Source organism: Pelophylax lessonae, assembly GCF_965119305.1.
Source record: "Pelophylax lessonae genome assembly, chromosome: 1".
In the NCBI taxonomy this organism is placed as follows: domain Eukaryota; kingdom Metazoa; phylum Chordata; class Amphibia; order Anura; family Ranidae; genus Pelophylax; species Pelophylax lessonae.
In genome coordinates, this window is record NC_138768.1 from 33097067 (window position 1) to 33113300 (window position 16234).

General features: G+C 47.0%; 1 protein-coding gene across 1 annotated transcript in view; it reads right to left on the minus strand.

Moving 5' to 3' along the window:
* Nucleotides 1-16234, minus strand: part of UNC13B (unc-13 homolog B) — a 703803-nt gene that overhangs the window by 109606 nt on the left and 577963 nt on the right. The window contains exons 20-21 of the mRNA XM_082256386.1: nucleotides 10424-10574; nucleotides 10252-10320 (exon numbers count right to left, since the gene is read on the minus strand). Of these exons, the coding sequence (XP_082112512.1) occupies nucleotides 10252-10320; nucleotides 10424-10574 (220 nt within the window). The remainder of the gene's footprint in view (nucleotides 1-10251; nucleotides 10321-10423; nucleotides 10575-16234) is intronic.

Below are 16234 nucleotides of genomic sequence, written 5' to 3' on the forward strand. Positions count from 1 at the left end.
ACCCTCCCTCCTGGGACTCTGCTTCCCGCAAAAGACGCTGCGTCATACGCTCCCTTCAAACTTATACCCACTCCCAGAATCCTCTGCAGCAGAATCTGCCTTCTGGGGTAGATACAGGCCTGAATGTGCCTCTGATTGGGTTTCCTCCACTACCTAATGAGAATCCTCTCACGGAGCCAGTGGGGAGACTCCCCTCTCAGCAGCTGAAAATCATGGCCCTGCTGTTAGGCAGCCAAGGCGCACTATACTTTTACCTAGCACCTACCTTGTAGGGTGCTACACATGGCTACTAAGCCTGCACGGCCCGCCAGTGTTTCACAGGAGACCCTACAAAATGGACTTGCCAGTATGCTACATATAAAATGGGGGGTGGTACTACCTAAATCTATGCAAGTTCCACTTTTTGGGGGCTCCCAGTATCACACTGGGCAGCCACCAGGCTCTGTAAAAGTACAATGTTACAGCAGGGTGTGAGCAATCCCTTGCAGATATTCTGAAACTGTGGCAGTTCATGGAAAGCTTCTAAAATGGCGGATAAATCGTCTTTTAAGACAAAATGGTAGATTCTGTGGTACTACAGAGACCATGACAGTCAAAGCTGCGCATTTGAGGCCCCCACCTTCTCCCTTATATTTTCCTCTCCAGCCTCCCAAGAACTAACGTGAATACAGATAAGCGTGGATACAGATAACGTGAATACAGATAACGTGAATACAGATAAGCGCGAAGGCCGAGGCCAGGGATGTAATTGCTACACACAGTTGTGCAGGAGACATTGGGAGGGGAGGATATGTATTTTATTACTGCCAAGCTAGTTAGGGAAATATGTATCTGTGATGTAACTGCGGTTTCATATATGTGATGTACACGCTATTTCACTCAGCAAGCGTGCATGAGCCGGGCTAAGCCATTTTCGCTGGCAAATAAAAATGTTTGATTCCGAAGTCGAAGAAATTCATTCTGGGTTTCAATTTATTTGCTGCAACAAAACCTTACACAGAGCCTTCTGGGAAAAAAAAAAGGGGTGTAAAGTCAGCTTAAGCTATTGGGATATGTAAGAAACTGGCTTCTTTCCCCCACCAGAGGAGCTAAGAAGAACCTGGAAAAAGTGGAACAGAGCCAAGAGCACCATCTAGTGGCTTCATAAATAAATACATGCTTTACTTCGTAACAATATTTTTGGTACTGAACAAAATAAAACAAGTAAATACATAAAGCCATTCCCTGTAAAAGGAAGTATAGCTGTGATTCAGCGTAAACACCAAATGCATTTCTTTTTATATTTATCTTTAGTTACTCTTCAATGCTCATAAGTGTTGATAAACATTTCAGGCCAACTCCTTTGGAAGTCTGTACAGAACAGATGGTAAATGTTTCATTATTGAACAGGAAGACAGATTGGATGAGGAACGGCCGAGCCTGAGCTCCAAGATCCATCCAGTGTAGTGTACTGGTCCCGCAGCTGCAGGTGGAGGGGAGGAAAGGAGCTCAGGGGGGATGTCATGGGGGCAGAGGTCATGCAAGAGGTAGACAAATGCAAGGCTCCTATCGATCTGTCTGTGTTCTTTAGCAGAATAAGAAGGGGCAAGTGTGGCTGGGAGCAAAATCACTGGAGCAGAAAAGATGATCACATCAGCGAACAAGACTGATGTCAGAAAGATAAGGCACAGCTGGCCTAAATTAGACCTGCCCATTTTACGGCCCCTGGGCCACATCCAGCCCTTTGGCTGTCCCTATTCAACCTCCATGAGGTCAATCAGAAATCCAGGCTGGCCAGTCAACAATATGGAGCCAGTTGTGCTTCTGCATTTGTTGGTCCACCAGTTGCCAAGATGGTAGCAGTCGCACTTTGGATCTTTTCAAGTGGCTTTGGATTAAAGGAGTGGAAGCAATGTGAGTAACTGGGGTGGACCATGGGAGGTGGGCAACAAAGATATGTTGCCATTGAGGGCCTGTGGGGATCGTGGGGCCAGGTCTTGCTCTCCACCCCACCAGTAAAGGGCACTGCTCTGCGCCCCGGTAACCTGCCTTTACTTCTACCACCATGCTGCAGAAGGGACATCACAGGCCGTGGGCATGTAGAACAGTGGAGGTAATAAATAAATATTGGAATGGCCTTCTACAACAGTCCCAGTTTCGAATGTGGCCCCTTGCGAAAATTAATTGTCCAACAGTTTTTAAAAGCAGAACTTGCAATACTCCCTCCATGCTGCAGAAGGGACATCACATGCTGTGGGCATGTAGAACAGTGGAGGGAATTTATAAATATTGGAATGGCCCTCCACAACAGTCCCAGTTTCTAATGTGGCCCCTTGGGAAGATTAATTTCCTACCCAATTTTCAAAAGCTCAACTTGCAATACTCCCACCATGCTGCAGAAGGGACATTACATGCCATGGGCATGTAGAACAGGGCAGGGAATATATAAATATTGTAATGGCCCTCCACAACAGTCCCAGTTTCTCATGTGGCCCCTTGGGAAAATGTATTTCCCATCCTGCTTTAAAAGCTCAACTAGCAATATACCTTTGAACCTGCTAGGAAATGTGACTTCTCCAGGAAGAGTCGGTTCCCTAGCACATCTGCCTCCCTCCTTGCAAGTCACAGCCCTCACTTCTTCTGAGAGAGTCTAATTACTGTCGTTGCTGGCCCCGCTCCTCCACTCTTTATCGAATGGGAAGATTTTTTTCTTTGAATTTATGGTACGGTGACAGGGTCTCTTTAAGGATGACTTTCATGCTTCTGTGTGCTGTGTCTGTATTTGTGGTGTTTACTTTTCCTGCTGCCCCCATTGGGTAAGGTGAGCCGCCATGCACATGGAGAGAGATAGCAACAAAGCGAGTTACTGTCTGCAACATAAAGCAAGAATCAAACAGACACATTTCCTTTCATGATGGCTCATCTATTATGAATGTAAAGCTTCACATCACACGGCATTGTCAGGCTCCCCTGTGGCCTTGTTCTCACTGAAAGACGGACGGCTCTGGGTAGGGGTGCAGGATGGGACATGGGTGAGATGTGATAAGGGGGATCAAAGGATCATTGTTGTATGAGATTGATACAGACATCAGGTATGAAAACTTCTCCATCTTCTGTCTCTGAATCAGTGGCCCATTTAGGTTACTCCTGTGACGGGAGTCACTTTGGTTGGGGGCCCCGTGGAACCCAGCTTACCTTAGAGAGGTTGAGAAATCCCTCTCTCATCTCCCTAGGCCCCTCTTATGTGTAACTCTCCCTGTGCCTATTAGGGGCACAGGGTGACTGAGAAAATGATGGACAACTACTTGATGGACAATGAGAATGTGGTTTTGATTAAAATGGAACAGTGATTATCATCCACAATATCCCTCAAGAAATCTATGATACATTAATTCCATTGTATCAGAATTAAGGAACATTGTATGAGCTCTGCCATGTAGCCTGTTGTAGACCGTTCCCATGAAGTCTGTAACTTCTGAATGGTCGAGGCGTTCCTTGGATGTGGATTCCAGGTTCTTCAATGTAGGAGAAGGACAGTCTGTTACTGGTGGTCTCCTGCTATTGTCTGTGTATTAAGGTGTGATGTGTTTACACTTATAATAATGTGTACTGTATATTTAACCTCTTCCAGACCGCCCGCCGCAGATATACTGCGGCAGGCAGCCTCTACTGCGCAAACCAACGTAGCTGTACGTCGGTCGCGCGCCTGCAGCTAGGGGGCGAGCGTGCACCGCGCTCCCGCCCCCATTTGGCAGCGGGGACTACGATGCATGGGGCCGGCGGCTCTGATTGCCGCCAGGCACCTGCGATCATTCCCTGCTAAGAGAGAAGAACGATCAGCTGTTGTATACAGAGCTGACCGTTCTTCTCTCTGGAAGGATCACAGAGCACCTGTGATCCTTCTATATAGGATCACAGGTCTCTATGATCATTTCAAAAGCCCATCCCCCATATAGTTAGAAAACACTCCCCTAGGCTTACATTTAACCCCTTGATCACCCACTGTGTTAACTCCTTCCCTGCCAGTGTCATTATTACAGTAACAGTGCATATTTTTAGCACTGATTACTGTAGTAATGTCACTGGTCCCCCCAAAAGTGTCAAAAATGTCAGTTAGGAGTCAGATATGTCTGCAGAAATGTCACAGTCCCGCTAAAAATCGCAGATCGTCGCCATTACTAATATAAAAAAAAAAAGAAAAACAATAAAAATTACATAAATCTTTCCCGTAGTTTAAAGACGTGATAACTTTTGCGCTTATGACAATTTTTTTTACCAAAAATATGTAGCAGAAAACAAATTGGCCTAAAATGTGAAAAAAATTAGATTTTTTTTTGAGAATGTTGTACAGCAGAATGTGAAAAATATTGGTATTTTTTCAGAATTGTCGCTCTTTTTTTGTTTATAGCGCAAAAAATAACAAAATCACACAGGTGATCAAATACCACCAAAAGAAAGCTCTATTTGGGCTCTTTCACACGGTCCGCTCCGTAGGCGGATCCGTGTTGCTCAGCAGGGATAGATCCGCGATCCCCGCTGAGCCGGGCGGATGACAGCTCCATCTCCGCTTGCAGAGCGGAGAGGGAGGTGTCTCAGCCCCCGCTGCCCTCTATGGGGGATCGGAGGAGAGCGGACCGCTTGTCCGCTCTCATCAGATCAGATCCGCTCCGATTACTGATCGGATGGAAAAATAGGGTTTCCATCCGTCCAGATTTCAAGCACAGGATCGGATGCGGATGGCAGCGGGTGTCAGTAGAGGTGTCTCTGCTGACATCCGCTGCCCCATAGAGCTGCATGGAGGATCCGATCAGATCCGCCTAAAAAACTGACAGGCGGATCTGATCGGATCGCCCATGTGAAAGAGCCCTTTGTGCGAAAAAAAGGACATCAGTTTTATTTGGGTACAGCGTCGCACGAACGCACAATTGTCCGTTAAAGAAACGCAGTGCCGAATCGCAAAAAATGGCCTGGTCATTAAGGGGGCAAGTCCTTCCAGTCCAGAACTGGTTAATGAGGTTGATGATGGCATGTCTGCTAGTTAATTAACTCAAGGAAATTAAATCACCGTCATCTATTAGTTGCTACTGGGAAAGTACTACTACTGGTTGTGTAGGTTGTTCCTTAGATATGCTAATTATATATTGTGACAGGAAGTCAGGTAAATCTGGGAATGTAGTCACTGAGAGGAGACACATTCCCACCTGCTTTGAAAAGTTCACTAATTATTATAGGGTGTCGGCTGCCAAAGGCAGCAGGAAGGTGTAAAGAAGTTGAAAGGCCTTCAGCTGTTCAGAATGAGGAGATCAAGGCCTCTATAATTTGTCCAGAGAAAATCTATTGAGTGCTGCCTCCTGTCGCCGTGTGGGCTGGGAGAGGAAGGCAGACAAACGGCTGCATCCTGACGCCATGTGGGTAGAGGACAGTCCTGTGTGCCCCCTGAAAGCTGAGTGAGCATGGGGAAGACCTCCTGAAGCGGTGTGCGCTCAGGAGGGTAAAAACGAGTGAAGACGTCTCAAAGGTGAGAAGACGAAGTGTTTCTGTGTGAAAGAAAACAAAGGGACATGTTCAATGGACAATGTTTGTGCTGTGTGAAAAGCAAACAAATGGACATTTGAGTGTCTGCTGTAGGATCAGCAGTGTCGGCCCAACAGTAGGTTGGGAAGACTTCTTAGGTAGGTTCCAGCTGTGAGAAGGTAGCCGCCCACAGAGGCGACAGGAGGCAGCACTCAATAGATTTTCTCTGGACAAATTATAGAGGCCTTGATCTCCTCATTCTGAACAGCTGAAGGCCTTTCAACTTCTTTACACCTTCCTGCTGCCTTTGGCAGCCGACACCCTATAATAATTAGTGAACTTTTCAAAGCAGGTGGGAATGTGTCTCCTCTCAGTGACTACATTCCCAGATTTACCTGACTTCCTGTCACAATATCTATACACAATTTCATCTGCATATGATAATATAATCAGGCACCTGACCTGATGTGGTATATATTCGGTGTAAATTTGTTGAATAAATGTTCCAGATCTTATACAAGCTATTCTCGGCTAGTTTTGTATGGGGCGGCTAGAATATCTGATATCTATGTTCAAGACTGAAAGAAGCGGTATTCTGACAGAAGCACACAAGCTCATTGTGTGGTTGCGGTTCCATTACAACCTCTAGGGTGCGAAAGTGAGTGTTTGTACTCATACCTATTAAAATCTCAGATTTTCATTAGTGTGATGTCTTTCCAAGAAATACAAGAGAGCCGTCTTCAAGAGACTCTGTCATTTTGCCCAAGGGTAATGCATTTCTTGGGGTTCTCCTGGCAGCAAAGGTGGGCAGTCCTGATGAGAGCAAAGCGATCCTGCTAAATAAGGAGCTATAGCTCTTACTCAGAATTGAGGTTGCCAGACCTCTGCAGAGAGACCACTGCTTGCACACAGACAAAGCAGCCCCAGTCTAAGTAGAAAAAACAGTCCGCTGCCAGCATGCTGCAGAGAAGCACCCTTACTTGTGTGGAAGCAGCACTGCCGGGACAAGGTCACCCAGCCCCCAGGGCAAAGATGCCAAAGTGCGTGCCCCCCTTTTCTCTTAGGGTCAGGGTCAGCCTAACCTTGCAATAAACCACTGCGCCCAGGGCAGCCACCCCTCTTGCCCACCTCTTATCCCGGCCCTGGGAAGCAGTAGTCTCTTTAGAAAGGTCTGAGAGTTCCCCTGCGGAGTCAGAGATAGAGCTCTCCAAACTGAAAGGGGCTGTGAATTCCTTGCGTGGTGACGTAACCCATAGGCTCCCATGGCTCAGCTATTGTCCAGGCTCCCTCCTCTCCCCTGCAGCCGCTATTCACTAAAACAGGGAAGACAGAGTTTCAGGATCACATGACTAGACCCGACTACAAAATATTAGGTATACAGATCTTTTTTCCATAGTGTAAGCAGGATAGGTGTGTGTGTGTGTGTGTGTGTGTGCAGGGGGGGGGGGGGGTCTTTTTAAGAAGTTAGCATTGGGCATGAATTCCATTGTATTGTTATGCATGCTGTCTGTATTCTGATTCAGTGTTTTGTGTGTCAGACCTCTGCAGAGAGACCACTGCTTCCACACAGAGCAAACAGCCAGTCTAAATAGAAAAGCAATGCTCTCTTTTAAAAGCTACAACATGCCACCCAGCTGGGTCTGAACTAAATCTCTCTAGGTCTGACTCAGCAGCCGATATGTCTGACCTCTGCAAAGAGACCACTGCTTCCACACCCGAAAGCAAAGCTCCTTCCCTGCATGCTGGCAGAAGACAGGCTTTTCTATTCAAGCTGTTGCTGCTTTCTAAAGAAAAACTACCATTTTGTACACTCTTTTGAGGCACCTGGAATAAATGTAGCCAATTTAGATCCTGCCGAAGAGCAGACACCATAATCTTTCTTAGCAATTACAAAACACTCCACTGTGTGCCTCTCTGAAACTAGTCTCACTTTGTAGCTGGCATTTGTCCATGGGCTGTAGAATCCTTTTTAAGTCACAGTGTAAAATCCACCAAAAAAAAAATGTGTTGATGTGTTTCAGCCAAGGAAGGCCTTAGTTTTAGAGGACTAAGGTCTTCCTTGGCTGAAACACGCCGACACTGTTTTATCTGCGGATTTCACCGAGAATTAAAAAGGACTTTAACCCAGGAGCCTGCATTTCCTCTATCTGATCTTTCACAGTACAGAGAACATGGAAATGCAATTATTTTAGTAAATATAAACTACTAAATACCTTTTCTCATCAGCACTATATAACAGTCCTGTGACTCCTATCAGTGTCTGGTTAAAGCTTGTAGGAAGAGTTTTCATTCTCCTCTCACTGGCCTATGATGCTGCATGACCCCTGACCTTCTGTCTTGGCCCTCTGCTGATCACATGCGCTCTCCCAAGAAAAAAAAATTCTCTAGCAATACACACCAAACTGAGCATGTGAAAAGTGCCCCCAAGGCTCCATTCTATCAGGGGATTATTTGGGGACAGTGGAAGAGGGGGAGGATCAGAGAAGACAGGATCAAACAGCCTTTTTACACAATGCACAGGTTCCACAGTGAGTATAACAAGCATGCTTTACTGCATATACAGACTGATTTTACTGTTGTGTGTTTAGTAACACTTTAACCAGTTATGTGAAATTGTGTACCTGTACGTGATTTCATGCACGGGGTCTGGGGTGGGCACCCACGCCACCGGCAAACCGCTCCCGCTGTGATTGGACACAATGGGAACCAATCAGCGGGTTCGGCGGACACAATGTCCACTGGGACACGCCGATTGTTCTCAGAAGAGGCAGAACGATGGTCAATAATGTCTAAACTGCTGGCAACAAAAAGTGAGTACACCCCTAAGTGAAAACGTCTAAATTGGGCCCAATCAGCCATTTTCCCTCCCCAGTGTCATGTGACTCGTTAGAGTTACAAGGCCTCAATGTGAATGGGGAGCAGGTGTGTTAAATTTGGTGTTATCGCTCTCACTCTCTCATACTGGTCACAGGAAGTTCAACATGGCACCTCATGGCAAAGAACTCTCTGAGGATCTGAAAAAAAGAATTGTTGCTCTACATAAAGATGGCCTAGGCTATAAGAAAATTGTCAAGACCCTGAAACTTAGCTGCAGCACGGTGGCCAAAACCATACAGCGGTTTAACAGGACAGGTTCCACTCAGAACAGGCCTCACCATGGTTGACCAAAGAAGTTGAGTGCACGTGCTCAGCGTCCTATACAGAGGTTGTCTTTGGGAAATAGACGTATGAGTGCTGCCAGCATTGCTGCAGAGGTTGAAGTGGGTCAGCCTGTCAGTGCTCAGACCATACGCCGCACACTGCATCAAATTGGTCTGCATGGTTGTCGTCCCACAAGGAAGCCTTTTCCAAAAATGATGCACATGAAAGCCCACAAACAGTTTGCTGAAGACAAGCAGACTAAGGACATGGATTACTGGAACCATGTCCTGTGATCTGATGAGACCAAGATAAACTTATTTGGGTCAGATGGTGTCAAGAGTGTGTGGTGGCAACCAGGTGAGGAGTACAAAGACAAGTGTGTCTTGTCTACAGTCTAGCATGGTGGTGGCAGTGTCATGGTCTGGGGCTGCATGAGTGCTGCCGGCATTGGGGAGCTACAGTTCATTGAGGGAACCATGAATGTCAACATGTACTGTGACATACTGAAGCAGAGCATGATCCCCTCCCTTCAGAGACTGGGCCGCAGGACAGTATTCCTACATGATAACTACCCCAAACACACCTCCAAGACAACCACTGCCTTGCTAAAGAAGCTGAGGGTAAAGGTGATGGACTGGCCAAGCATGTCTCCAGACCTAAACCCTATTGAGCATCGGTGGGGCATCCTCATATGGAAGTTGGAGGAGCGCAAGGTCTCTAACATCCACCAACTTTGTGATGTCATCATGGAGGAGTGGAAGAGGACTCCAGTGACAACCTGTGAAGGTCTGGTGGACTTAATGCTCAGGAGGGTTGAGGCAGTGCTGGAAAATAATGGTGGCCACACAAAATATTGACACTTTGGGCCCAATTTGGACATTTTCCCTTAGGGGTGTACTGACTTTTGTTGCCAGCGGTTTAGACATTTATGGCTGTGTGTTGAGTTATTTTGAGGGGACAGCAAATTTACACTGTTATACAAGCTGTACACTCACTACTTTACATTGTAGCAAAGTGTCATTTCTTCAGTGTTGTCACATGAAAAGATATAATAAAATATTTACAGAAATGTGAGGGGTGTACTCATTTTATGATATACTTTATAAAGCAATAATGCCCCTTTTGGGTGGAATGATCCTTTTAGGATGAGCAACTGGCTATACATTGGAGGGGAACCTCCAATTCTGCATTTTGTGGTGTTGGCACTTTTAAAAAAAAAAACTTGAAAGTGACAGACAAGTTGATGTTGAAGCCTCTAATATGTCTCTATTTTCTCCCCTTCCAGGAAGTGTAATGAAGCGATATGACAGGTTATAGTTAGATTGAAGTAACGCCCATTTCTAGAATTACCTCCAGGCGCCCTGTCATCAATAGCGGTGCCTGTAGTAATATCAGAGCAGGCGCGGTTTGTAAAGCACACTAATCACAGGTTCCGCTCTCCCTTGGCGGATCCTCCGAGCCCCCGATTGTACATCTTCTTCCAGGAGATAGTTAATTACACGGAGGAGCCGGGGAGGGTTCAGCCATTTGGCGCGCAGCGGGATTACAGGGAGAGGCGAGGGAGCGCTGGCAGTCTGCAATCATCTCTTTGTGTTTTGCTGCTATTTCTGAACTCACCCTGTACATGGAGAGATCGATCCGCAGAGAATTGTGCAGCTGATCCAGGAGCTTCACGAAGCGTTCTTTCTGTACGGAGAAAAAGCAAGAGTTCAAATAAAGAGTGGCAAGCAGAAAAACCGCATTGTATGGAGGGTGGATGACAAGCGTGGGGGGGGGGGCAGAAACTCACCCCGAAGTTGGAGGCCGAGAAGCGGTCAGAGGCGGACACGTTGGTGGAGGCGGTGGTGTGAGCGTAGTAGGCATTGATGTTGGCCAGTAAGGTGCTCATGACGGCTGGAACTCCCGGACACATGTACTTCGAGGACAGGCAGGCAAAGTGCCTAGAGGAGAAATAAAAAGAAGAGCAGACGTCTTATTACTCAGATAAGATAATCAATGTCAACCAAAGAGTTACACACACCAGGGCAGCTGTGCATGGCAACCAATCAGTGTCTAGATTTTATTTTCAAAGCTTAAGTTAAAGGGTAATTCCACTTTCGTTGGGGAAAAAAAATCAGCAAATAAAGAAAAAACGATATAGCGTATACAACTGTTACACAAATCATATTGTATATTGAATGTTATTAAAAATGACCTTTCCTTTTCACTCTGCAGCTGTTGTCATTTTCTGAAAATGCAATTCAATATGGCCGTCTGGAGCTGTTCTGTACACAGAATGTATACTGACCAGCAATATGGCCGCCTGGAGGTGTTCTGTACACAGAATGTATACTGACCACACCCCCAGAAACATAATTTCCTGCTTCTGTGATTGGCTCACCAATTTTCCCAGAAGTCTGCACTAAGTTACAAGTCAGATTTCTGGTATCCCCTGCAACAAAAATATCATTTTTGGTGAGATACTCCCAATAGGAACACGGCTAAAGGGATGCAGGCCCAGCAGATTTCCTCATTAGAGCTCTGCAGCTGCCACAGCTGATAGATAATTATGAAACCACTCCCATTTAACCCACTCAGCACAGAGGAACAAACGATGATTTCTTCAGAATAACAAAAGGTAGGAATCTGCAACAAAGTTTGTTACAATCCCTGCAATGTACAGAGATCACCCAGAGGGGAATGTTTATTTCTCAACAAAAGTGGAGTTACGCTTTAACAAGCTGCAGCTAGAAGCTTATTGGTTACTACGCACAGCTACTCCAGTTTTAGTAAACACCCCCCACCCCCTCTTCCCTTGTATACTCAGAACGCCCCCCCCCTCTCTTCCCTTGTATACTCAGGACCCCCCCCCCCGTATATACTCAGAACCCCCCTTCCCTTGTGTACTCAGAACCCCCTCCCTCTTCACTTGTGTACTCAGAACCCCCTCCCTCTTCACTTGTGTACTCAGAACCCCCCCCCCCCCTTCCCTTGTGTACTCAGAACCCTCCCCCTCTCTTCCCTTGTATATTTAAGACCCCCCCCCCCCGTATACTCAGAACCCCCCCTTCCCTTGTGTACTCAGAACCCCCTCCCTCTTCACTTGTGTACTCAGAACCCCCCCTCCTTCCCTTGTATACTCAGAACCCCCCCCTCTTCCCTTGTATACTCAGAACCCCCCCCCCTTCCCTTGTATACTCAGAACCTCCCCCCCCTCTTCCCTTGTATACTCAGAACCCCCCCCTCTTCCCTTGTGTACTCAGAACCCCCCCCCCTTCCCTTGTATACTCAGAACCTCCCCCCCTCTTCCCTTGTATACTCAGAACCCCCCCTCTTCCCTTGTATACTCAGTACCCCCATCCCCCCTCTTCCCTTGTATATTTAGAACCCCCTCCCCCCTTGTATACACAGAACCCCCTCTTCCCTTGTATACTCAGAACCCCCTCCCCCCTCTTCCCTTGTATACTCAGAACCCCCTCTTCCCTTGTATACTCAGAACTAAAGATACGCTGAAATTTCCGCAGCCAAAACATATCGGCTGAAAATTTTGGCGATAATGGCATCGAAAATGCACACAAATTTGCAGAGATTTTGCCGTGATTTTACTATGCTGAACTTTGGTTTATCTTTCATAGGTCACGTGACTCAAAAACCGCATCAAAAACTTAACACGGGTGCGTTATTGATGCGCTTTCAATGCATTTTAACAGGGTGGTGCGTTTTTTCGGGCGGCCTCTTTAAGGCTGGGTTCACATTTGTGCGGTTCCCGCATTGCACCTGAATCGCCGGCGGTTCACACTGACATCTGCAAACTGCTGCGGGTGTCAACGTAGGGCCAGTTCACACTAGTGCGACACTCTGTCCTCAGTCTTCCAGGTTAAGTAATGCTGGGCATCATACAACTTAGAAGACTAAGGACATCTAGTGGTGGAAAGGAGTTAACATGTGGACAGCACCGCAGTGGGTATCACTAACAGGATGCCCCTTAAGGAGTGGGTCCATGACACCCTGCCCTCAGTCTTCCAAGTCAAGTAATGCTGGGCATCATACAACTTACCTATCCGTGTAAATTCTTTTACACCACTAGATGTCTTCAGTCTTCTAAGTTGAATGATGCCCAGTATCACTTAACCCGAAAGACTGAGGCCAGGGTATCATAGAACCGCCCCTTGAGGGGCATCCCATTGGTATTACTTGTTAAAGTGTGGCCTCCGTTATTCCTTTCAGCCACTAGATGTCTTCAGTCTTTTAAAGTGGAAGTACAGCCTAATACCATAAATTCTCCCCTGCAATCTATCATGTGAGCAGAGTTCAGCCTTATGTGTCAAAATGGAAAAAATCCAGTTTTTCTCCCTTTATTTTGCAGTTTTCAGTGCTGTCACATGACTTCAATTCCTCTTCCTGCTGAGTCCAAGAGCAGCAAATGGGTGTGGTTATTGAATGCCAGTGACATCACTTCCAGGGAGGAGCATTGTTCCGGTGTAGCCAGTGGGCGTATACAGGATGGGAGGAGCTAATAGGTTCACGCCCAGTGTTCTCCCATCAGAAAGGATGCATTGTACATCCTAATCCATGAGAAAATGAAGACATAAAAAAGAGCCAATCACAAAGGACATGGGAGGGGGGAGTGGCACATATACAGTAAAGCTGTGCTGGAGGGGGGGCACGTATACAGTATAGCTGTGCTGGAGGGGGGGCACGTATATAGTATAGCTGTGCCGGGGGGGGGGGGCACGTATATAGTATAGCTGTGCTGGGGGGCACATATACAGTACAGCTGTGCTGGGGGGGCACATATACAGTATAGCTGTGCTGGGGGGCACGTATACAGTATAGCTGTGCTGGGGGGGCACATATACAGTATAGCTGCACTGGGGGGAGGAGCATATATACAGATAGCTGTGCTGGGGGGGCACATATACAGTATAGCTGCACTGGGGGGAGGAGCATATATACAGATAGCTGTGCTGGGGGGGTATATATACAGTATAGCTGTGCTGGGGGGGTATATATACAGTATAGCTGTGCTGGGGGGGGCACATATACAGTACAGCTGCGCTGGGGGGGCACATATACAGTATAGCTGTGCTGGGGGGGCACATATACAGTATAGCTGTGCTGGGGGAGGCGCATATATATATATATACAGATAGCTGTGCTGGGGGGGCATATATACAGTATAGCTGAGCTGGGGGTGAGGGGCATATATACAGTATAGCTGTGCTGGGGGGGGAGGGGTTTATATACAGTATAGCTGTGCTGGGGGGGAGGGGCATATATACAGTATAGCTGTGCTGGGGGGAGGGGTTTATATACAGTATAGCTGTGCTGGGGGGGCACATATACAGTATAGCTGTGCTGGGGGGGCACATATACAGTATAGCTGTGCTGGGGGGGCACATATACAGTATAGCTGTGCTGGGGGAGGCGCATATATATATACAGATAGCTGTGCTGGGGGGGGGGCATATATACAGTATAGCTGAGCTGGGGGTGAGGGGCATATATACAGTATAGCTGTGCTGGGGGGGGGTTTATATACAGTATAGCTGTGCTGGGGGGGCACATATACAGTATAGCTGTGCTGGGGGGGCACATATACAGTATAGCTGTGCTGGGGGGGCACATATACAGTATAGCTGTGCTGGGGGAGGCGCATATATATATATATACAGATAGCTGTGCTGGGGGGGGCATATATATATATATATACAGATAGCTGTGCTGGGGGGGGGGGCATATATACAGTATAGCTGAGCTGGGGGTGAGGGGCATATATACAGTATAGCTGTGCTGGGGGGGGGGGTTTATATACAGTATAGCTGTGCTGGGGGGGAGGGGCATATATACAGTATAGCTGTGCTGGGGGGGGCACATATACAGTATAGCTGTGCTGGGGGAGGCGCATATATATATATACAGATAGCTGTGCTGGGGGGACATATATACAGTATAGCTGAGCTGGGGGTGAGGGGCATATATACAGTAAAGCTGTGCTGGGGGGGAGGGGTTTATATACAGTATAGCTGTGCTGGGGGGGGAGGGGCATATATACAGTATAGCTGTGCTGGGGGGAGGGGTTTATATACAGTATAGCTGTGCTGGGGGGGAGGGGCATATATACAGTATAGCTGTGCTGGGGGGGGGGCACATATACAGTATAGCTGTGCTGGGGGGAGGGGCATATATACAGTAAAGCTGTGCTGGGGGGGAGGGGTTTATATACAGTATAGCTGTGCTGGGGGGGAGGGGCATATATACAGTATAGCTGTGCTGGGGGGAGGGGTTTATATACAGTATAGCTGTGCTGGGGGGGAGGGGCATATATACAGTATAGCTGTGCTGGGGGGGCACATATACAGTATAGCTGTGCTGGGGGGAGGGGCATATATACAGTATAGCTGTGCTGGGGGGGCATATATACAGTATAGCTGTGCTGGGGGGGCATATATACAGTATAGCTGTGCTGGGGGGGGGGGGCATATAAAGTATAGCTGTGCTGGGCTTTGAATGAAGACTACCATAGGAGAAGGAAGCTGGACACAGGGGGAGGGGAGGGAACTGTCAGTGTAGCTGGAAGTGTTCAGGGGTCTCAGCTTACAGTCTACAATGATCATAGTACAGGCAACCACACCATTTCCACTAGTGTGACTTGTCATGCGACATTGGGCACACAAAGTCGCCTGACAAGTCACAGCCCATTGATTTTATTTGCACCCTTTCCCATCTACGCTAAGGTGAAAATCAGCGACTTTAAAAAGGTACCTGCACTACTTTGATGCAACTTTTGATGCAAATTTGATCCAGAGTGTGTAAAGTTGGATCAAAGTTGCACTCTAAATCACAATAGTGGCAACATAGACGAAAGCCCTGTTTCCACTAGTGGGACCTGTCATGCGACTTTGGGCACACAAAGTCGCATGACAAGTCACAGCCCATTGATTCAATGGCACCCGTTCCCATCTATGCCACTGAAAATCAGCAACTTTGAAAAGGTATTTGCACTACTTTGATGCAACTTCGATCCAGAGAGTGTAAAGTTGGATCAAAACTGCACTCAAAGACGCATCAAATTCGCATTCCAAAGTCGCACTCTAGCCTAAAACTCATTACTCACATGTAATGAGCAATATAAGAGTGGTATCCTTCAAAACTTTCAAAAATGTTCTTTTGTACCTTATTTCTTTCATATATTGCGCTGGTCACGTGACCCCATCTCCCAAAAAGCTGCTGGCCTAAGGCCAAAACGAGGCTATGAAGACAAGAGGAGATCATGTCATGTTCTGTGAAGGATAGGAGGGATGGGGGTGAGGCTGGGCAGGTCTAGGAAAGACGGACAACCCTTTCAGGAAGTGAAAGACAGCTTGGCAAATTCAGATAAAGGGAGATAGCATTGTCGGTGAAGAACAGGAAGAAGCGGATTTTCTAGTTTAGATAAGATTTTCTAAGCTACACAAGCAGCTAGCCACAAAATGAATAATATCAAAGAAAAAGATATTTAACATGCTATTAATAGGAAAAATTTAATTTATGACCGGAATTTCCCTTTAAGTTGAATTACGCCCAGCATCACTAAACCAGAAAGACTGAGGACAGGGTGTCATGGATCCACCCCTCAAGG